The 16,561-nt window shown below is 30.6% G+C and overlaps 1 protein-coding gene across 2 annotated transcripts in view; it reads left to right on the top strand.

Annotated features, from left to right (window-relative positions):
• The first annotated feature begins 2,086 nt into the window (after positions 1-2,086).
• Positions 2,087-16,561, top strand: part of LOC147806633 (uncharacterized) — a 35,908-nt gene continuing 21,433 nt past the window's right edge. For both annotated transcript variants that reach the window (XM_087169593.1, XM_087169595.1), the window contains exons 1-3: positions 2,087-2,246; positions 2,359-2,606; positions 9,804-10,037. In XM_087169593.1, coding sequence (XP_087025719.1) covers positions 2,228-2,246; positions 2,359-2,606; positions 9,804-10,037 — 501 coding nt within the window. In that variant the 5' untranslated portion in view covers positions 2,087-2,227. The remainder of the gene's footprint in view (positions 2,247-2,358; positions 2,607-9,803; positions 10,038-16,561) is intronic.

Raw genomic sequence — 16,561 nt, forward strand, 5'->3', positions numbered from 1 at the left:
TCTGCGGAGGAGATGGCACCTCCGCTTCGGTAGCCCGACGACCTGCGTGCGAAGTTGAGCACTTTACGGTAGCACAGTTTAACGAGGACCAATACCGCACACCCTCGGTATCTACGCAGACTGATCCAAGTGGTCACCCACCCGCACACTGACTGCAGCCAGTGATGATTGACTTCGGTAATCTACTGGGAACCGTGTCTTAACGATCAATCCATTGCGGGACGCTTCTTAAAAGGAATAGCACGACATTAGTTCAATAAAGTGGTGAGTTATATAAGTCTACGAATTATTTAGAAGTAGTAGTGGATAAAAGTCTACTAAATTGAATTTATTAAACCAAGAATCACAATTGATAAATTACCACTTTAAAATATATATTTGCTGTCCGGAGCAAGTTGGCATCTCTGTCCTATTATAAATTGAGAGATTCTGCAAAATCTGCAGTTTCTTGATCTTTTTAAAAAATATTTTCTCTTCTTTCTGAAAACGCATCAGCTTTAGTTTTGGATTCTTGTTTTGTTTTGCCGCGCAAAGTCCAGAATCTCTCCATATCTATGCTTCAAATCATAGATTCGTGAAAACGCAAAGATATATGTGGGAAAATGCACGGCTAGTATGATGGGGGAAAAAAGCTTTAACTCCTACCATTATTAATCGCTTACCATCTGAAAAACTACCGCGTGACCTATAATCTGAGCTAAAAAGAAATATTGAATTTGGCGAAATTATGAACACAGCTCATTGAAATTTAAGTCCCTCAGTGGACTGATCGTTAAGACACGGTTCCCAGCAGATCATTGAAGTCAAACATCACTGGCTGAGCTGCGATGGCTCAGGGGAGAGAGTGTTCGCCTTGCAATGAGGTGAACCGGGGTTCGATCCCGGCGGTAGCTGGTCGATACGAATTCCGCATCCTGCTTGCACCGACCACAGATCTGACGTGAAATATCCTCAGTGGTAGACGGGTCATGGGTTTGAGTGCCCTTGCCGTAAGGCTAACCGTGAGAGTTCTCGTGGTCTTCCTCTCCATGTAACGCAAATGCCGGTTAGTTCCATCAAAAAGTCCTCCACGAAGGCAAAATTTCTCCCAATACTTGATCCAGGAGTTCCCTTGTCTTCTGGATTGGTTTCAAAATTACAAGGCTACGGAGTTGAACATTAGTAGTCGTAAATCCAAAAAATTGGGTCGGCTGTTCAACGACGGTTATTAAAATAATAAAAAAAACATCACTGGCTGCTGTCAGTGTGCGGGTGGGTGACCACGTGGATCAGTCTGCGTAGGGACCGAGGTCGTGCGGTATGGGTCTTCGTTAAACTGTTCTACCGTAAAATGCTCAACTTCGCGTGCAGGTCGTCGGGCTACTGAAGCTGGGGGTGCCATGACCTCTGCAGGGGATCAAAATTGTGATGGCATGTTGTTGCTGTTGCTAATTTACGTCGCACTAGATTTGCACAATGGGCTATTGGCGACGGTCTGGGAAACATCCCGGAGGATAATCCGAAGGCATGCCATCACGACCTGCTCGCGAAGTCGAGCACTTTACGGTATCACAGTTTAACGAGGACCAATACCGCACACCCTCGGTCCCTACGCAATATATATATATATATATATATATATATATATATATATATATATATATATATATATATATATATATATATATATATATATATATATATATATATATATATTCGCGATCGCAACACTCGAATACGCCATCTGGGGAAAGACCGGTTTCATGCCTTTAGCCCTTCCCTCTCCTCCTCTTTTCAGTTGTATAGGAATGTACTACGATATTTTCCCTTTTCTTAATATTTTTCCTTTTTATTTAATAAGAATATTTTTTAAAATTTCCATAATACTTTTCTTTAGAACTATGTTTAATGCAGTTTTCAGTTCCATATAGTTTTTCAAGTTAAAAGATTTCAATCTATATGAAAATCAAGAGAGAAACTAACGTACTTCCTTCCTCTATGACTTTCCACACGCTAGTGGGGAAAGCATGTGAAGTGTTGCCATAGGAAAAGAGCTCTGCTCTACGCCACCTGCAGCCCATTTCGCCAATAACATTTTTTGGGGGCTGGAATCCGCTATTTTTGAAGTTCACATTCGCTACTTTTTAATCTTAAATTCTGGCAACACTGCAATCAATTTGTTTTGTTTTGTTGTTTATCAATCCACAACATTTAAATGTGAAAATTTTGACAGAAGTTTATAGAACTAATGGATTCAAAAGAATCTGGTTTTTTTTATTGACTACTTACTTCTCTTTCGATTTTACTATAATAAATCCTTTTATAAATCGTAATTTTCATTAAATTTCTTACTTAAACAATGTTTTATTTCCCTTTTAGTTCCCTCTACTTCCCAGCCCACTGAAGGAACATCCGGAAAATGGAGTACCCGTAATAAACGTCTACAAAAAAAGAAAATATCCATGGCTTATTTGCTAAAAATAATTTGTTCTTCGCAAGAATCGTGTATTGATTGGTTGAGGAATAAAAGCCTCATACCAAAAATTATGTTTTGTCCGAACTGTAATAAAAAAATGGAATTTGAAGTACAAGAAACATCCATTGACAATTACATCTGGATTTGCAAGGTATACTTTGTTTTTCTTTAAGTTTTTTATTTTTTTAACAGAATATTAGAACCAATTGCTGATAAAAACATTTCTCCAAGCCGAATTAATTTAACAGAAAAGATAAAATTGTAAATATCTTTTGTTGCTTAAAAAAAACAGTACATGGTAACAGAAAAGATAAAATTGCAATATTGTCTAAAATTGTTTAAATTTTTAAATATAAGGATATTTCCTTATTAATATTGGGGAGGTTTCTCTGTTACGTTTGTAGCAGAATAATCACCCAGTCTTGACAACTGTGGAGAGCAGCAAAAGGAACTTCACTAATATCTTTCTTCAGGATACTTTCAATAATAACAAAGATGTATGTTTCTAATTTAAGGTAACAAAAACGCTGTGATTATAAAAACAAAATAATTTTTATAATTGAATATGTAATATTTTTTTACTCTTATATTTTAGGCAGGGTTGGCAAGGTTTAGAACAGAATGGATTAATCCACGGTTTAAACCGTCCTGTCCAAAACCATTTTACTCAAATTATGTCACAATTTTATCTGAACAATATTTAAGAGGTAAAATAAACATAGAACTTATAACATATTGATAATTAAATATACTAGAGAATATTTGTTTTTAAAAGTATAATGTTTTATTAATATTGTTTGACTCTTCAATTTAAACAAAGGAAGATTAATCAAGTTCAATTGGTCCTCTCATTCAATTGTACATAACTGAAGTTTGGCCTTGCCATACAGGATTAAATATTAGGGACTAAGTGCTTGGTTCGTCATGAACAGGTTCATTTATCTATAGTACTATTCAAGAATACTTTTATTTCATTCATGTTCAATTCTTTTAGCATAGTGGTGATGCATCACCAGTGTCAGTAACTGAAACTGATGTTATGCCCTTCAAAACTGTTAATACATTTTTCAGTTATTTTGTATTTTCAATTTAAACTAATATATTTATATTTAAAAACAATTTTTTTTAAAATAGATGTCTTTTTTATCATCCTGTGATGCAGAAATTATAACATTTTTTTAAAAAAATATTGTGAAAAATAAAAGGTTAATTTTTGAACAAATTTAGTATTTTTTTGTAAGAAAAATTATTATTTTTTAATATTGCCATATTTATCCTTATGCAAAAATATTATTTATCAGTATTAAAAGGATATTTATATTTAAAGGATTAAGGTATTCACTTTTGTTGTTCAATGAATTGTGGAGCTTCAAAAATTATAAACTTTTTCCAATTATATTATATTATTTTCTTTTAATAAGTTATAGTAAATTGTATAAAAAATAGCAAATATTTATTGATACATGTAATTATTATGTGTACAATGGTTGCACCTATAGAATTTTTACCTTTTACCAAAGTTCAAGGTTTTGGACACTTTAAGACAGTTTTACCCAGTTTAAGACAGTAAAACCCACGTGTCCTGTCCAAAACCAGTTTAGGACGTCCTAAACTCTAACCCTGATTTTAGGCAATATTCTCACATTTTGTTGGTGGTAAAAGCACTAATTATTTCCTTTGCAGATCATCACCACATTAAATTAATTAAATATAATGAAATCTGTAGCCGTGATTACCAGGTGGACGACGAAATGACACGAATCAGAAGGGAATAATCAAATGCATGGGTTTGCTTCAAGATTTGATTGTTGTAATAAATAATATCACATAAAAATATCAGGCTTTAAAAACTATGTGGAAATCGAAAGCAGTAACTGCCGAAAAAAATTGATAGAACACTGTATTCATCACAGAAAAAAAATGAGAGAGAATTTCTCACCCTTTCTCAAAAACAGGGTGAGATTTCTAAAAATTAAGCAAACACGAATAGACTTGGAAAAAAATTTCTTTCTTTAATTATAATACATTTTTCACATCTTCTAATTGAATATTTTTGCTGCATCATCATATGGAAAATGTTCTATATCTACTTTTTCATCAGCTATTATATTTATTTGGCTGAAAAATATCGGTATTTGTTTAGTTTTGACTGTTTCTATCGACATTTGTTTAATTTTCATTTGTCCGGTTACGGAGTAGAAGATGTCGCCTTAACAAGGTATTTGTCCATCTTACATTCGTGCACAAAAAATGTAAATGTCTTACATGAAGAAACCTTACCTATGGTGAACACGTGGTTGCTGAGAAATGTGCTCTGGGGGGGGGGGTGTTCTGCTGTTCGCACCGGTTCTGAACAATACTGATAAATAGCTAGATAAACATGGACCGATGCTCAAAATAATGAAAGATCAAGGAAGAAAAGTGAAACGGATTTTATTCAAAATGGCAAAAGACGAAATTTTTTCCAAAATTCGTGCATTTTGAAATTGATTATTAGATTGCAGGAACTTCTCACGTTAATAATTTTTTATTACGAGAAAAGAAAGAAATATGCAAGGTTCTCGCGCTGTAGTGAAAACACTGTAGAATCATTGCCGTAAAAAGTTAATGATCAAATGCCAGAGTGCATAGTGTTTTTGAAAAGTGCTTAAAGGTGCTTATTTTTGTTTTCTTTAAAGCTCTTAAAGGTGCTTTTTTGTTTGGGTGTTTCTTAAAAGTGCTTAATTTTCCCTTTTTCAAAATTGGATTTTTAAAGTGCTTAAAATATTTTTTGAGTGCTTGAAAGGTGCTTTTTTTGTTGAATAATTTGGCTAAGCACCCTGAATGCGCAATTCAAATTTCCCATATCGGTACAATATATCAGGATGAATGAATGCCGAAAATACAATTAAAATGGGTTCACGATATAGTTATAAATTGAGTGCTTCATAAAGTGATTATTTAAATACGCAATTCAAATTTTACTTGTAAATTTCTGCAGAAAAGGAAACCAAAATGTTTTACTTCACAAAAAAAATCTTCTTGCATGAAAAAGTTCTGAGACAATGTCACCGCGATTCTGCCACAGGCTTGTAGCTCTCTCCAAACAAACCTCTAGATGTTTTGGACTTTGATAGCTTTTTGCACTTTGATTGTTAGGTTTCACACTAGCAATGAACATTTAATGGTCAAATAGGAGGTATTCATTTAATGGTTCTAAAATTTGTTGTAAACAAATTCTAATTTTACAATTACACGGTTGAATTCCATTAAAACAATCAGTTTCAAGCATTCCTTTTGATAAAGACTTTTGAATGCATGGAATTTGATGTAAAAATTTTTTTTTCTTCACAACTTTCTTACTTACTTATCCTCTACGTGCCTTTGGGCACTTGAGGCCTCTAGCATATCCCTCCAACGCCTCCTGTCTCTAGCAATAGATCTTGCTTCCAGCCAGCCAGATATTCTACATTCTTTTAATTCGCCCAAAAACATGCGCTGGACAAAAACAAGTCTGGGTCTTCCTCTTGTTCTTTTACCATCAGGGGCCCATGTAAGCGCAACAGATGTAATTTTTTCTTTGGGCATTCTAAGGATAGGTCCGAGCCAGCTCCATCTTCGTTTTTTAATTTCATCTGCTATTGTTTTTATTATAGCTTTCTTTAATAGATTTTGACTTGATACTTTGTAAGGCCAGAAAATTTTAAAAATAAAGCTTAAACATTTGTTTTGAAAGGTTTCTAATTTTTGTATTTCAATCTTAGTCAGTTTCCAGGTTTCTGCGCCATATAATAGTACTGCTCTAACAATAGCTTTGTAAGCAAATATTTTTGTCTTTATTTCAATATTTGACTCTCTCCAAAATTTATGTAATCCCTTAAAACATGTTCTTGCTTTGATTATTCTATGTCAAATACCTTCACTACTTCCACCTTTTTTATCTACAATAGAATCTAAATAGCTAAATGACTCTATGTCATCTATTTCGTGATTTTCGATTTTAATTTTGTCATTTTTCTTTTGATTTATTCTCATTACTTTAGTTTTCTTCTTGTTTATGAATAAACCTACACTATTTGAATATTTGTTAAATTTGTCTGTTTTAAGCTGAAGGTCTGTACATTTGGATGAAATAAGTACGATGTCATCAGCAAAAGCAAGGTCTTCTAAAGTAGTTGTGAAATTCCACCTTATTCCTCTTTTTTCATCTTTTAAGCTGTTTCGCATAATCCAGTCTATCACCAGTATAAATAAAAATCCTGATAAAACACATCCCTGTCTCACGCTAGTTTTTACCAAAAAGAATTCAGTTAATTCTCCATTTACTTCTATACATGCTTTGCTGTTATCATTCATGTCTTTGATTATGTTAATATATTTCTCTGGTATATTATAAAGTGATAAAATTTCCCATAATTTCTCTCTTAACTGAATCAAAGGCTTTACTGAAATCAATAAAGTTTAAATATAAAGAGTTGTTAAATTCTAAGCTTTGCTCAATAATATTTCTAAGTGTGAAGATTTGCTGCATTGTTCTATTTCCACTGCGGAAACCTGCTTGTTCTTCTCTTAAAATTCCATAAATTTCTAAATTCTACATATTTCACGACGACGAATATGTCGCCTATGGGTATGGTTTTTGTGACAGTTCATGATGCAGAAATATTCTCATGAAACCTGTTTGCTGTAACTAAAATTCTCAAGAAAAGCTACTCTTACAGGGAAATTTTTTTTAAATATATAGAAACCTGCACAGAAGTAGATGTGAATTTGTAAAATTTTGTGTGTTTTATTAGCTGCCAGTGCTCAAAATTTGACAATCCTTTTGGCCAGGGTTTGTTGATTTAAATCATGATTAAAATCAACTGATTTTTTTATATGTATCGATTTAAGAAGTTAAACAGTGTTTTAAATTAATTATACTTTTATTTATCATTAAATTAAATTATTTTATACTTTTATTAAATTATGAATTTCAAATCACAGAATGAAAATGTCTATGTTATTAAATTAAATAACCTCGAGTTAGAATTGTGCTGTCTCTTTTATCAGTAAGTATTTTTTTCTCATAATATGTTTACAGTATCTTTGACATTATCAGATTTTCTATAAAGAAATTTTCTAGAAAAAAATTCCAATGAGTACTTAGATTTTTAAAAACATTTTTTTTTTTAGCTTAACTTATCTATTTTGATAAAGGATTAAAAATGAAATTCTTTATTTCATCTAATCATTGAATTTCAATCATGCATTTGTTTCAAAATGGTTGCTATGTATTCAAAGCTATGTGAAAAATTGTTTTTAGGTAGTTAGAGCTTCTAAAATATTCTTATATAGTTTTAATATTAATTTAATTTTGATTAAACATTTATTAAGTTTTTTAATCATAAATCTAAGTTCTTACAGTGTATTTGAAAAAAAGTAAAAAAAATCTGATTTAGATAAATAAATGAGAATCCAATTTAAATTTTTAAAAAAATCTGATTTTTTTTATTTGTTTAAAAAAGTCACGAACCCTGCTTTTAGCACAATCTGCCCATGTATGTATACTCAACCACCTCTAAACAGCATCTGAAAAATGTTTATGGTATTCCATTGGATTTACATTATGGGGAACCTCTCAACAGCGATTTCTGAACGACAGCCAAATTTTGGTAGTGTAATGGAGGTTGCTGTGACAAAAATGTATCTTTACGGCATGTTATGTTTGTGTACAGCAGCTAAGGTAATTGTGGTTAATGAATGTGATAAATTAATAGTGTGACACAAATATGAAAGGAATAACGTGTAATAAAGGATAGTGCCTCTCTTGAATGTGAAAAAAAGAATGGCTGGTAAGAAAAACCATTCTAAAAAGAAATTAAATTCTACAAGATCGTGTTAAAGTAACACTAATTTAATCCAAATAAAAAAAGTTTGCAAAAAGTGGCTATTAAATGAAAATGACCTATCACTATCGGTCAGGTACTCATTAGATTTGAGTAGTTTATTATTCAGTGAAAAGGTATACAAGGTTAGCTATTATTTTTGTTTTCTTTAAAAAAAATAAATGAATGAAATTAAAAAAAAAATACTTTTTTAGAAAAAATAACCAAATGATTGATATAATAAGTAAGCCATTGTCAAAGAAAGGTAAATTTTGGTGTCAGTGAACTATTAATTTCTGAATATTCCGGTAAACAACACTAGACTGCATTAATTTTTTTATTTTATTTTACATCCGGCATTGAACAGCCGACCCAATTTTGGATTTGTGTCTATCAATGTTCGACTCCGTAGCCTTGTAATTTTGAACCAATCCAGAAGACAAGGAAACTTCTGGATCAGTAACTTCAGAGATATTGATTTGTTATGGAAACATGGAGGACTTTGCGACTTGAGAGATTTAATGTGCATCCGTCACTATTTGCTAAGCGGAGTGTTTTTGTCCCGCAAGGATTGCACTCAAGACTTCTTGGACATGGGCTGCATTAATTGTCCTTTTATTTTATATCCGTCGTTGAATAGTTGGCCCAATTTTGGGTTTTCGACTACTAATGTTCAACTCAGTAGCCTTGTAATTTTTAACCTAGACAACCTACAATTTTTAACCTAGAGCTTTTTAAAACTAGACAAGGAAACTCTTGGATCAGTACCCCCAGAGGTATGTTTTGTTATGGGAACATAGAGAACTTTGTGACTCGTCAGATTTAACGCTCATCAGTCACCATTTACTACATGCAGAGTCTTCGACCGGTGGGGATGGAACTCTCAGGCATGGGCCCAGAGACTGCATTAAATGGTCAAAAAACAAGTTCAGTCTTGAAATAATTTTGTAGTTTCACCCATGCGTTGGATCCATGTTGGGTAATGAGTCAAATGGTCAAAAAACAAGTTCAAATGGTAGCATTAAATGGTCAAAAAACAAGTTCAGTCTTGAAATAATTTTTTAGTTTCACCCATGCGTTGGATCCATGTTGGGTAATGATAGCGACATCCGCCGATCAAAGACTCCCCATGCACAAATAGTGACTGGTATAAGCTAAGTCTGCTGGGGTCGCAAAGGGGAAGCAAGGGGACTCTAGCCCATAATCTGTCTACCACTGAAGATATTTTACGTCAGCACTGCTGTCGGTGCGGAATTCGTATAGATCGGCCGTCGCCGGGATTCAAACCTGTGAGAAGACGGGCGCTCTATAGCCTGAGCCACCATGGCTCTATAAGTGTATAAATACACACTTATTTCTTACAATATTGTAATAAGTGTATAATTATACACTTATTACAATATTGTAAGAAATTTAAAGAGCCTATTAAATTATTTTAGCTGATTCACTTATAGGTGTATGTTGCAAGAAATTTGAATGATAATGACTGTTTTTCTCCTTAGGAATGTAAAATAGACCCACCTAGTTATTCCACCCGCCATGGTTCTTGGCTAGAAGAGATAAATGCTCCTTTGGTAGACATCTTGCTTTTTGTATACTTATGGGTGAATGGCTTTAATGAAATTCAAATTGCTAAGGAAACGAATCTGCCAATGGAAACTGTTCGAAATTGGGATAAAACTTATACTGATATGTGTGCATCGCGTCTAGAAGATGAGGATGGAGATGATGACTATGTAAGTTTCGAAGAATTTACTCTTAAAATTACTTATTTGACGTCTGTTACTTGAAAATTTTTGAAATGAATTAAATGAGTGGTGATAAAATTACTAACACTAATCCATAGCTGCCAACTCTACTGAATTTTCCTGTAGACTACGGGATTTTGCTAGTTTCTCGTGGTCTACTGGTTTATTTAAAATTCTCCTGATTCTTGTACATTTTAGAAAATTCCCTAAAGTACTTTCTTAAAAAATCCCCATTGAAATAGAATTCTTGTACGCATTACATTTGCTTGCTTGCTTGAATAATTAAATAAGTATTACTAATACATAAAGAAGATAACCTCATTTATAGAAATCAGTTCAAAACTTTTTTTATTCTGAAATGTTCATTTTATTTTTATTCACAGCTATCTTTTTAAATTAATTGAAAAAATCTTTTACCTTTCTTTCATGAAGTAAATGCCTATTAATATTCGAAATTATGAGTAAACATAATACATAACATTTAAAGTCTGTTTAATTTCTATCATAACTGAAAAATATTACAATTTTTCTATTTTGATGACTATAAAAATTCCCTATGTGTAAAATATTTAGTACATTATTGCAACAATTATCATGAAATTTACATTATTTCGTAAAATCTACCGGATTTTTTCCTATCCGTGTTGGCAGCTATGCCAATCATTTAGTAAGTCAATATTTTTTCCCACACCAATTTTTTTAGTAAGTCATTATTTTTTCCCACATTTTTGTCCAGACATTAAATAGAAAAACACAATTTGTACTCATCTTCATATGAAGGGGGGGGGGAATGGGATAAGAAACATTAAAATCATTAACACTAATCATTTCGCTCATAGGCTGCAATAGCGGCACAACTCAAAAAAATCATGTTTTGAGATAAGTGGCTTTAAAGTTTTCATCCCTAAGAAAACTGCATAAGAAATGCTTTCGTTTGCTTAATCGAAGATTACTTTCAAATTGAATTATGAGTTGTGCTAGTATTGCAGCTGAAAGAATGTGTATTTTCATATTTACACCTACTCTGAGTTCAAAAATCGTGTTTTTTTAGTTGTGGCACTATTGCAGCCCGTGAGCGATTTAATATTTTTCGTCTAGAATATTTATTTTTGTCAATATTTTTATCCAGACATTAAATAGAAAAACTCACTTTGAAGATGGAAAAAAAAAGTATAAGAAATATTAAAATTATAATATTAGGCATAAAGTATGGGTATTAACCAATTAGGCTAGTTTGTAATTTTTACCTTCTGAATATCATTGATGTAATAATCAACTGAATACATGATCAATGAAAACTACAGCAATAAAGGAGAAGGCTGTCCAATGGCTGTCTTTCAATGTCACTGATCAAAAGTCCATAATTTTTTTACTCAACTTGCAATTATAATCTTGATTAGGAAATAACAATAATTATGGATAAATTGTAACAGTAGGCAGCTCTGAGAACATAAACAGGGTGCATAGGGTTTTTAAAAAGTGCTTAAAGGTGCTTATTTTTGTTTTTTAAAAGCCCTTAAAGGTGCTTTTTTCATTGGGCGTTTTTAAAAAGTGCTTAATTTTTCCTTTTACCGAAATGAAATTTTTCTTTTATCCTGTTGATTTTTGCTACAAATTATGCAGAAAAGCATTGTTCTATTTAATGTTTTCACAATTAATTCAACCCTAATCAATTTCTGTGCATCGTCGGTCTGTAAGCGTACGAAAACGCCATTCAATTTACATGATTGAAAAATTTTGACAATTTTCAAAAACAATGCCAAGAGGTTTTTTTTTTTTTTGACATGATGATTAAAACCAGATAAAACCGTCAATTGTCAAAAACTTTCCAAACCTGCCTAATTATATATTTTTAATGTGCTTAAAATCATTTGAGTGCTTGAAAAGTGCTTATTTTTTGTTGAATAATTTGTCTATGCACTCTGATAAAGAGATTGAAGAAAATATTTGTCCAAAAAAATTTATGAAAGTCTATGCTACAGGAATTATTTGTGGCATCTCCATGTAGGCCAAGACAGGGTTTGAAAAAACCCGGGTATTTTAGAAAAAACCCAACCTGTCTGGGTTTTTTCTTTTATTATTCATAAACTTTGAGTTTTATTGTGTAAATATTTTTATTTATTAAAATGTGTTGTATAAGCTTGAAAATAGAAATAAATCCAAAAAGTTATTTTAATTTTGTTATATGTATTTTAGATTAAGTTTAAATAACGCATTCTCACTAATACATATTTGAATCTTTATTGTTAAGTACATAACATTTCACAATTTTTAACTCAAGCATTATAAAATATAAATGCAGTAATATAAAAGGAACAAGTTTATTAATCTTTTTGTTTTCACACACATTTATTTACTATATTTATTAAACATAAATGGGTCATTCTCAGAGTCGGATTATACCTTTCGTAGGCCCTAGGCATAGCCAATTTTCGTAGGCCCTAGGCAATTAAAGATAAACTTGTGAATACTTTTCCTAAGGTTCACATTGCATTAGGAATATATTTGTCGATTCTTGGATCAAATGCAGAAGGAGAAAGATCTTTCTCCAGATTAAAATTGATAAAAAATTATTTGCGTTCAGCAATGAATTAAGATCGTTTGGCATCGCTCGCACTTATGTCTATTGAATATGACATTTTGCGTAGTTTGGAATTCGACAGCATAATACAAGATTTCGTTGAATCCAAAAATGTAATATATTAGATCATAAGATTCTGCAAAATAATTTATTACCGAAAAATATTATATTTTTATTTGTATCTTCATAATTTTGTGCAAAATACACTTGTTGTTTTTAAAGCTAAATTATTTTTGTCAACAAATTTTTTTCTCCCAATTTTTTCGTAGGCCCCTGAATTTCGTAGGCCCTAGGCACGTGCCTAGTGTGCCTATAGGTTAATCCGGCCCTGGTCATTCTCACTGAAAAGGTATAAATAGACTAAAAAATTTTCTTGAATTAAAGTAATTAAAAAAGTGATAAAAATTACATAAATGCCTCTATTTATTTTTGTTATATGTCCTTATAATAATGGTCAAGTTTTCTATTTTATTTTTTACAAGATTTGAAATATTTTAAATTCTGCCTTGTTCACGGAGGAGATATAATAGTCAACGGAGGATACATTTTATGTTATAAAATATAAAATATCAATGAAGACTAATTCATTAATTTTTGGGTACAACTGATATGAGTTTAACATTAATAAGTAAATAATAAAATATTTCATTATTAGAGATAGAGCTACTTCCGATTAGTCATGCTGCTATGAAAGGAAACATCCATTTTTAACCTAGGTGTACAATTTTTTAAGTAACTCTTACTGAATATTAATAAATTAGAATGTAAAGACTATTGAAATAAAAATTCAGACTCCACATGAAAATTGAGTGTTGAGGGTACTCTTTTATGAACATTTTATGCAAATTAAACATACTGTCATCCAAATAACGTTTTTGTTTTTTCTCTTCTCTTCTTGTTATTGTTTCTTTTCTTCTTGTTATTGTTTCTTTTTTCCCTGGACACAAATGGCTTGCTCTATCAATTTCTAGAAATGTAAGTACATTTAATCACGATTTTTCTGTTAAATCTTTTTCTGATACAGATTTTAAAGTTTCTTGCTCTTTTTTTTTTTTTTTTTTACTTTCTTCAAACAATATAGGGTTTTCTTTTAATTTCTGTCTAGCTTGTCTCATACTAAGTTTTTTCTCTTCCCTTCTCTTTTGCATTTGAACATTTGATTGCTTTCTTTTTTTACAATTTGATTTTGCCATTTTTTTTCCTAAAATTTGAAGAGAAAAAAAATGTCAAACATCAAAAAATTGCCAATATTTACTTCTCCGATAAGAAAAAGTTAAACTTAATTGATTTTGTTTAAAAATACAAACAAATTAACACATTTGTTCCATTTTAAAAAATATCAATAATAAGAAAATAGTGTTTTAATTATTAAAATTGTATTATGGTTATCTATTACATTGTCTCTTCCATTGACTGTGTCTTCTCCTCCGGACTTGTTGTGTCCACGGAGGAGACAAAAACTAGTTCTTGAATTTTACTGACTTTTAATTTTAAAGTTACAAAAATGGGGCAGTTCTTTTTATTAAGTATACTACTTTTGCAATCTAAAATTCATCTGTCAAAAATAAAATAATTTTCTCTTACCTTCTTTATGATTTCCACGGAGTATACGGTGAGAACTTTGCCAAACCCCAGTTGAACACAACAATCCAAAACTGACACCAAAGAGAACAAGAACAACTGATAGTTAACATTAGAAAATGGAATGGTTACCTTTCCCAGCAGCTGTCTTATAGGGATTTCGCATATGCATTTTTATTGCATATTTACCGAACTATATTAATTGTCCATGGAGGGAGATTTCATTTTTGATGGACAAAGTTTACTAGTCATTTATTTTATAAAAATAAATTTTTTTTAAAAAAATATTAAATAAAAAGTTACTATAAACATTTAACTAGGTTAAACTACAAAAATCATTAAAATGACATTTAAATTGTTTAACAGCCATTAAAAATTATTTTGTGTCACAGACGTAGGGACGTCCACGGAGGGGATTTTGAAGTTATGTTTATTAAAAAATAAGAATGAAATATTAAATACATTTATCAGAAATGCATATGATTTGTTAGTTAGAACTTCATGAAAAATGATGAAGAAAATTATTAAGAAATCTGCTGTATTTCCTAATATTTATTACTAAGGGACTTAAAAAATCACCTTTTTGTGAGAATGACCCATATATATTACCTATTATAAAATTATAATCAGTTAATATTTATAATCAGTAAGAACTGAAATTTCATCTGACTTTTGACTTTAATAAAAAAGTGAAATAAATATTTGATGGTCTTCCATGTTTTTATAATAAGATTAAAAGAAAGTGAAATTGAAATTAAGTATAATTATAAAGAGTATCAGTTACTTGTCCCATTTTTTTTTCAAATAATACCATAGGAAAATGATTTCATTTTTGGATGAATAATTTTAAAAAATTTTAGCTTATTTTTTTATAGACAGAAAATAAAACTATTTAAATGTGTTAATGTATCACTTAGTAAAAAAAAATAAAAATAATAATTGTTTCTTTTCAATTTTTTTAAACACATGAATCAATAATAATATAAATATATAAAGCATGCAACTATATTTGATAAATTGATCATTTCAGACTATATTATTTAAATTTTTATTTGATTTAATTTCATTAAAATATTACTTTTTGAAAAAACCCACTTAAAGTTTTCAATAGTACTATAAAATTATAGATTCGAGTTTCTTTTACTTTTCAAATATTAAAAACTTAATCATATAAATCATGCAACTCTATTTGACAAGTTTATGCTGCACAATAAATTATATAAAATTAAATGTGCATCAATAAGCTTTAATAAAAAATAAAAAAAAAATTTGTAGAAAAACCCATGATTTATATGATTAAGTTTTACAAATATTAAAAACTTAATCATATAAATCATGCAACTCTATTTGACAAGTTTATGCTGCACAATAAATTATATAAAATTAAATGTGCATCAATAAGCTTTAATAAAAACAAATTTTTTTTTGTTGAAAAAACCCACTTATTGTTCCAAGTGGGCTTTTTCAAGGTGGGCCCACCCAATAAAACCTCGGAGGGTTTTTTCAAAGTGAGCCCTCTTGGCGAACCCTGGCCAAGACAAATTTGTTTTATGTTTAAAATATAGATAAATTTGTTTACCTTTTTGTTCGAGTTCTGATTGCAATCTCCTGATTTCAATATTCAAACTATTGGTATAGATTGGAAACCTATCCAATGCGTCAACAAGAAATTTATTTAAATTCTACAATCAAAAGAGTATCTGTCTACATCCTTTTTTCGTATTTCAATAGGTTTTATCAACTTCAGTTATGTAATGTAACTTGAAACAAACTCTCAAAGACCTCTAATTAGAAAAATGAACCTACTGTGTCATTTATCTTTGCTTATAAGATGATTCATTTTAAAGTAATACAGTCAAACCCCGCTGTTCAGGCCTTGTTATTTTTTGTGGATAGAGTAACTAAAAAAATGAATTTTTTTCTGTCTTCAACTGATTTTTTTAAAAAATTATTTTGAAGTGTCTACTTCGAAATAAATACTTATATTTTATTTTTAAGACCACTCTATAGAGTGGAATGTAGCAATAAGCATTTTTTCTAGTTTGCTTCTTTTATCTCACTTTTCTATCCCTGAGCAAAGGCAGATGTATGGACAAATATTTCCTTGCATCAGCTAAAGATTGCTAATTATTTTTTTAATTATTTTTATTTTTTGTTCACTAGACGAAGAGTAACAAAAATAAAAGCAAGTTCAGACATTTTATGTTACTACCTAATAAAGTTATACTTTGTGTTGTTCATAAAGCTTAAATTGGTGTGTTAAAATAATTAGCACCTAAAAATGGCCGTATTAAAAGTTAAATATAATGAATAAAATATTAATATTGTACCACATGGTACCCTACAAATA

The sequence above is a fragment of the Parasteatoda tepidariorum genome, chromosome 8, assembly GCF_982258835.1.
Source record: "Parasteatoda tepidariorum strain Cologne lab strain chromosome 8, Ptep-v5.0, whole genome shotgun sequence".
In the NCBI taxonomy this organism is placed as follows: Eukaryota; Metazoa; Arthropoda; class Arachnida; order Araneae; family Theridiidae; genus Parasteatoda; species Parasteatoda tepidariorum.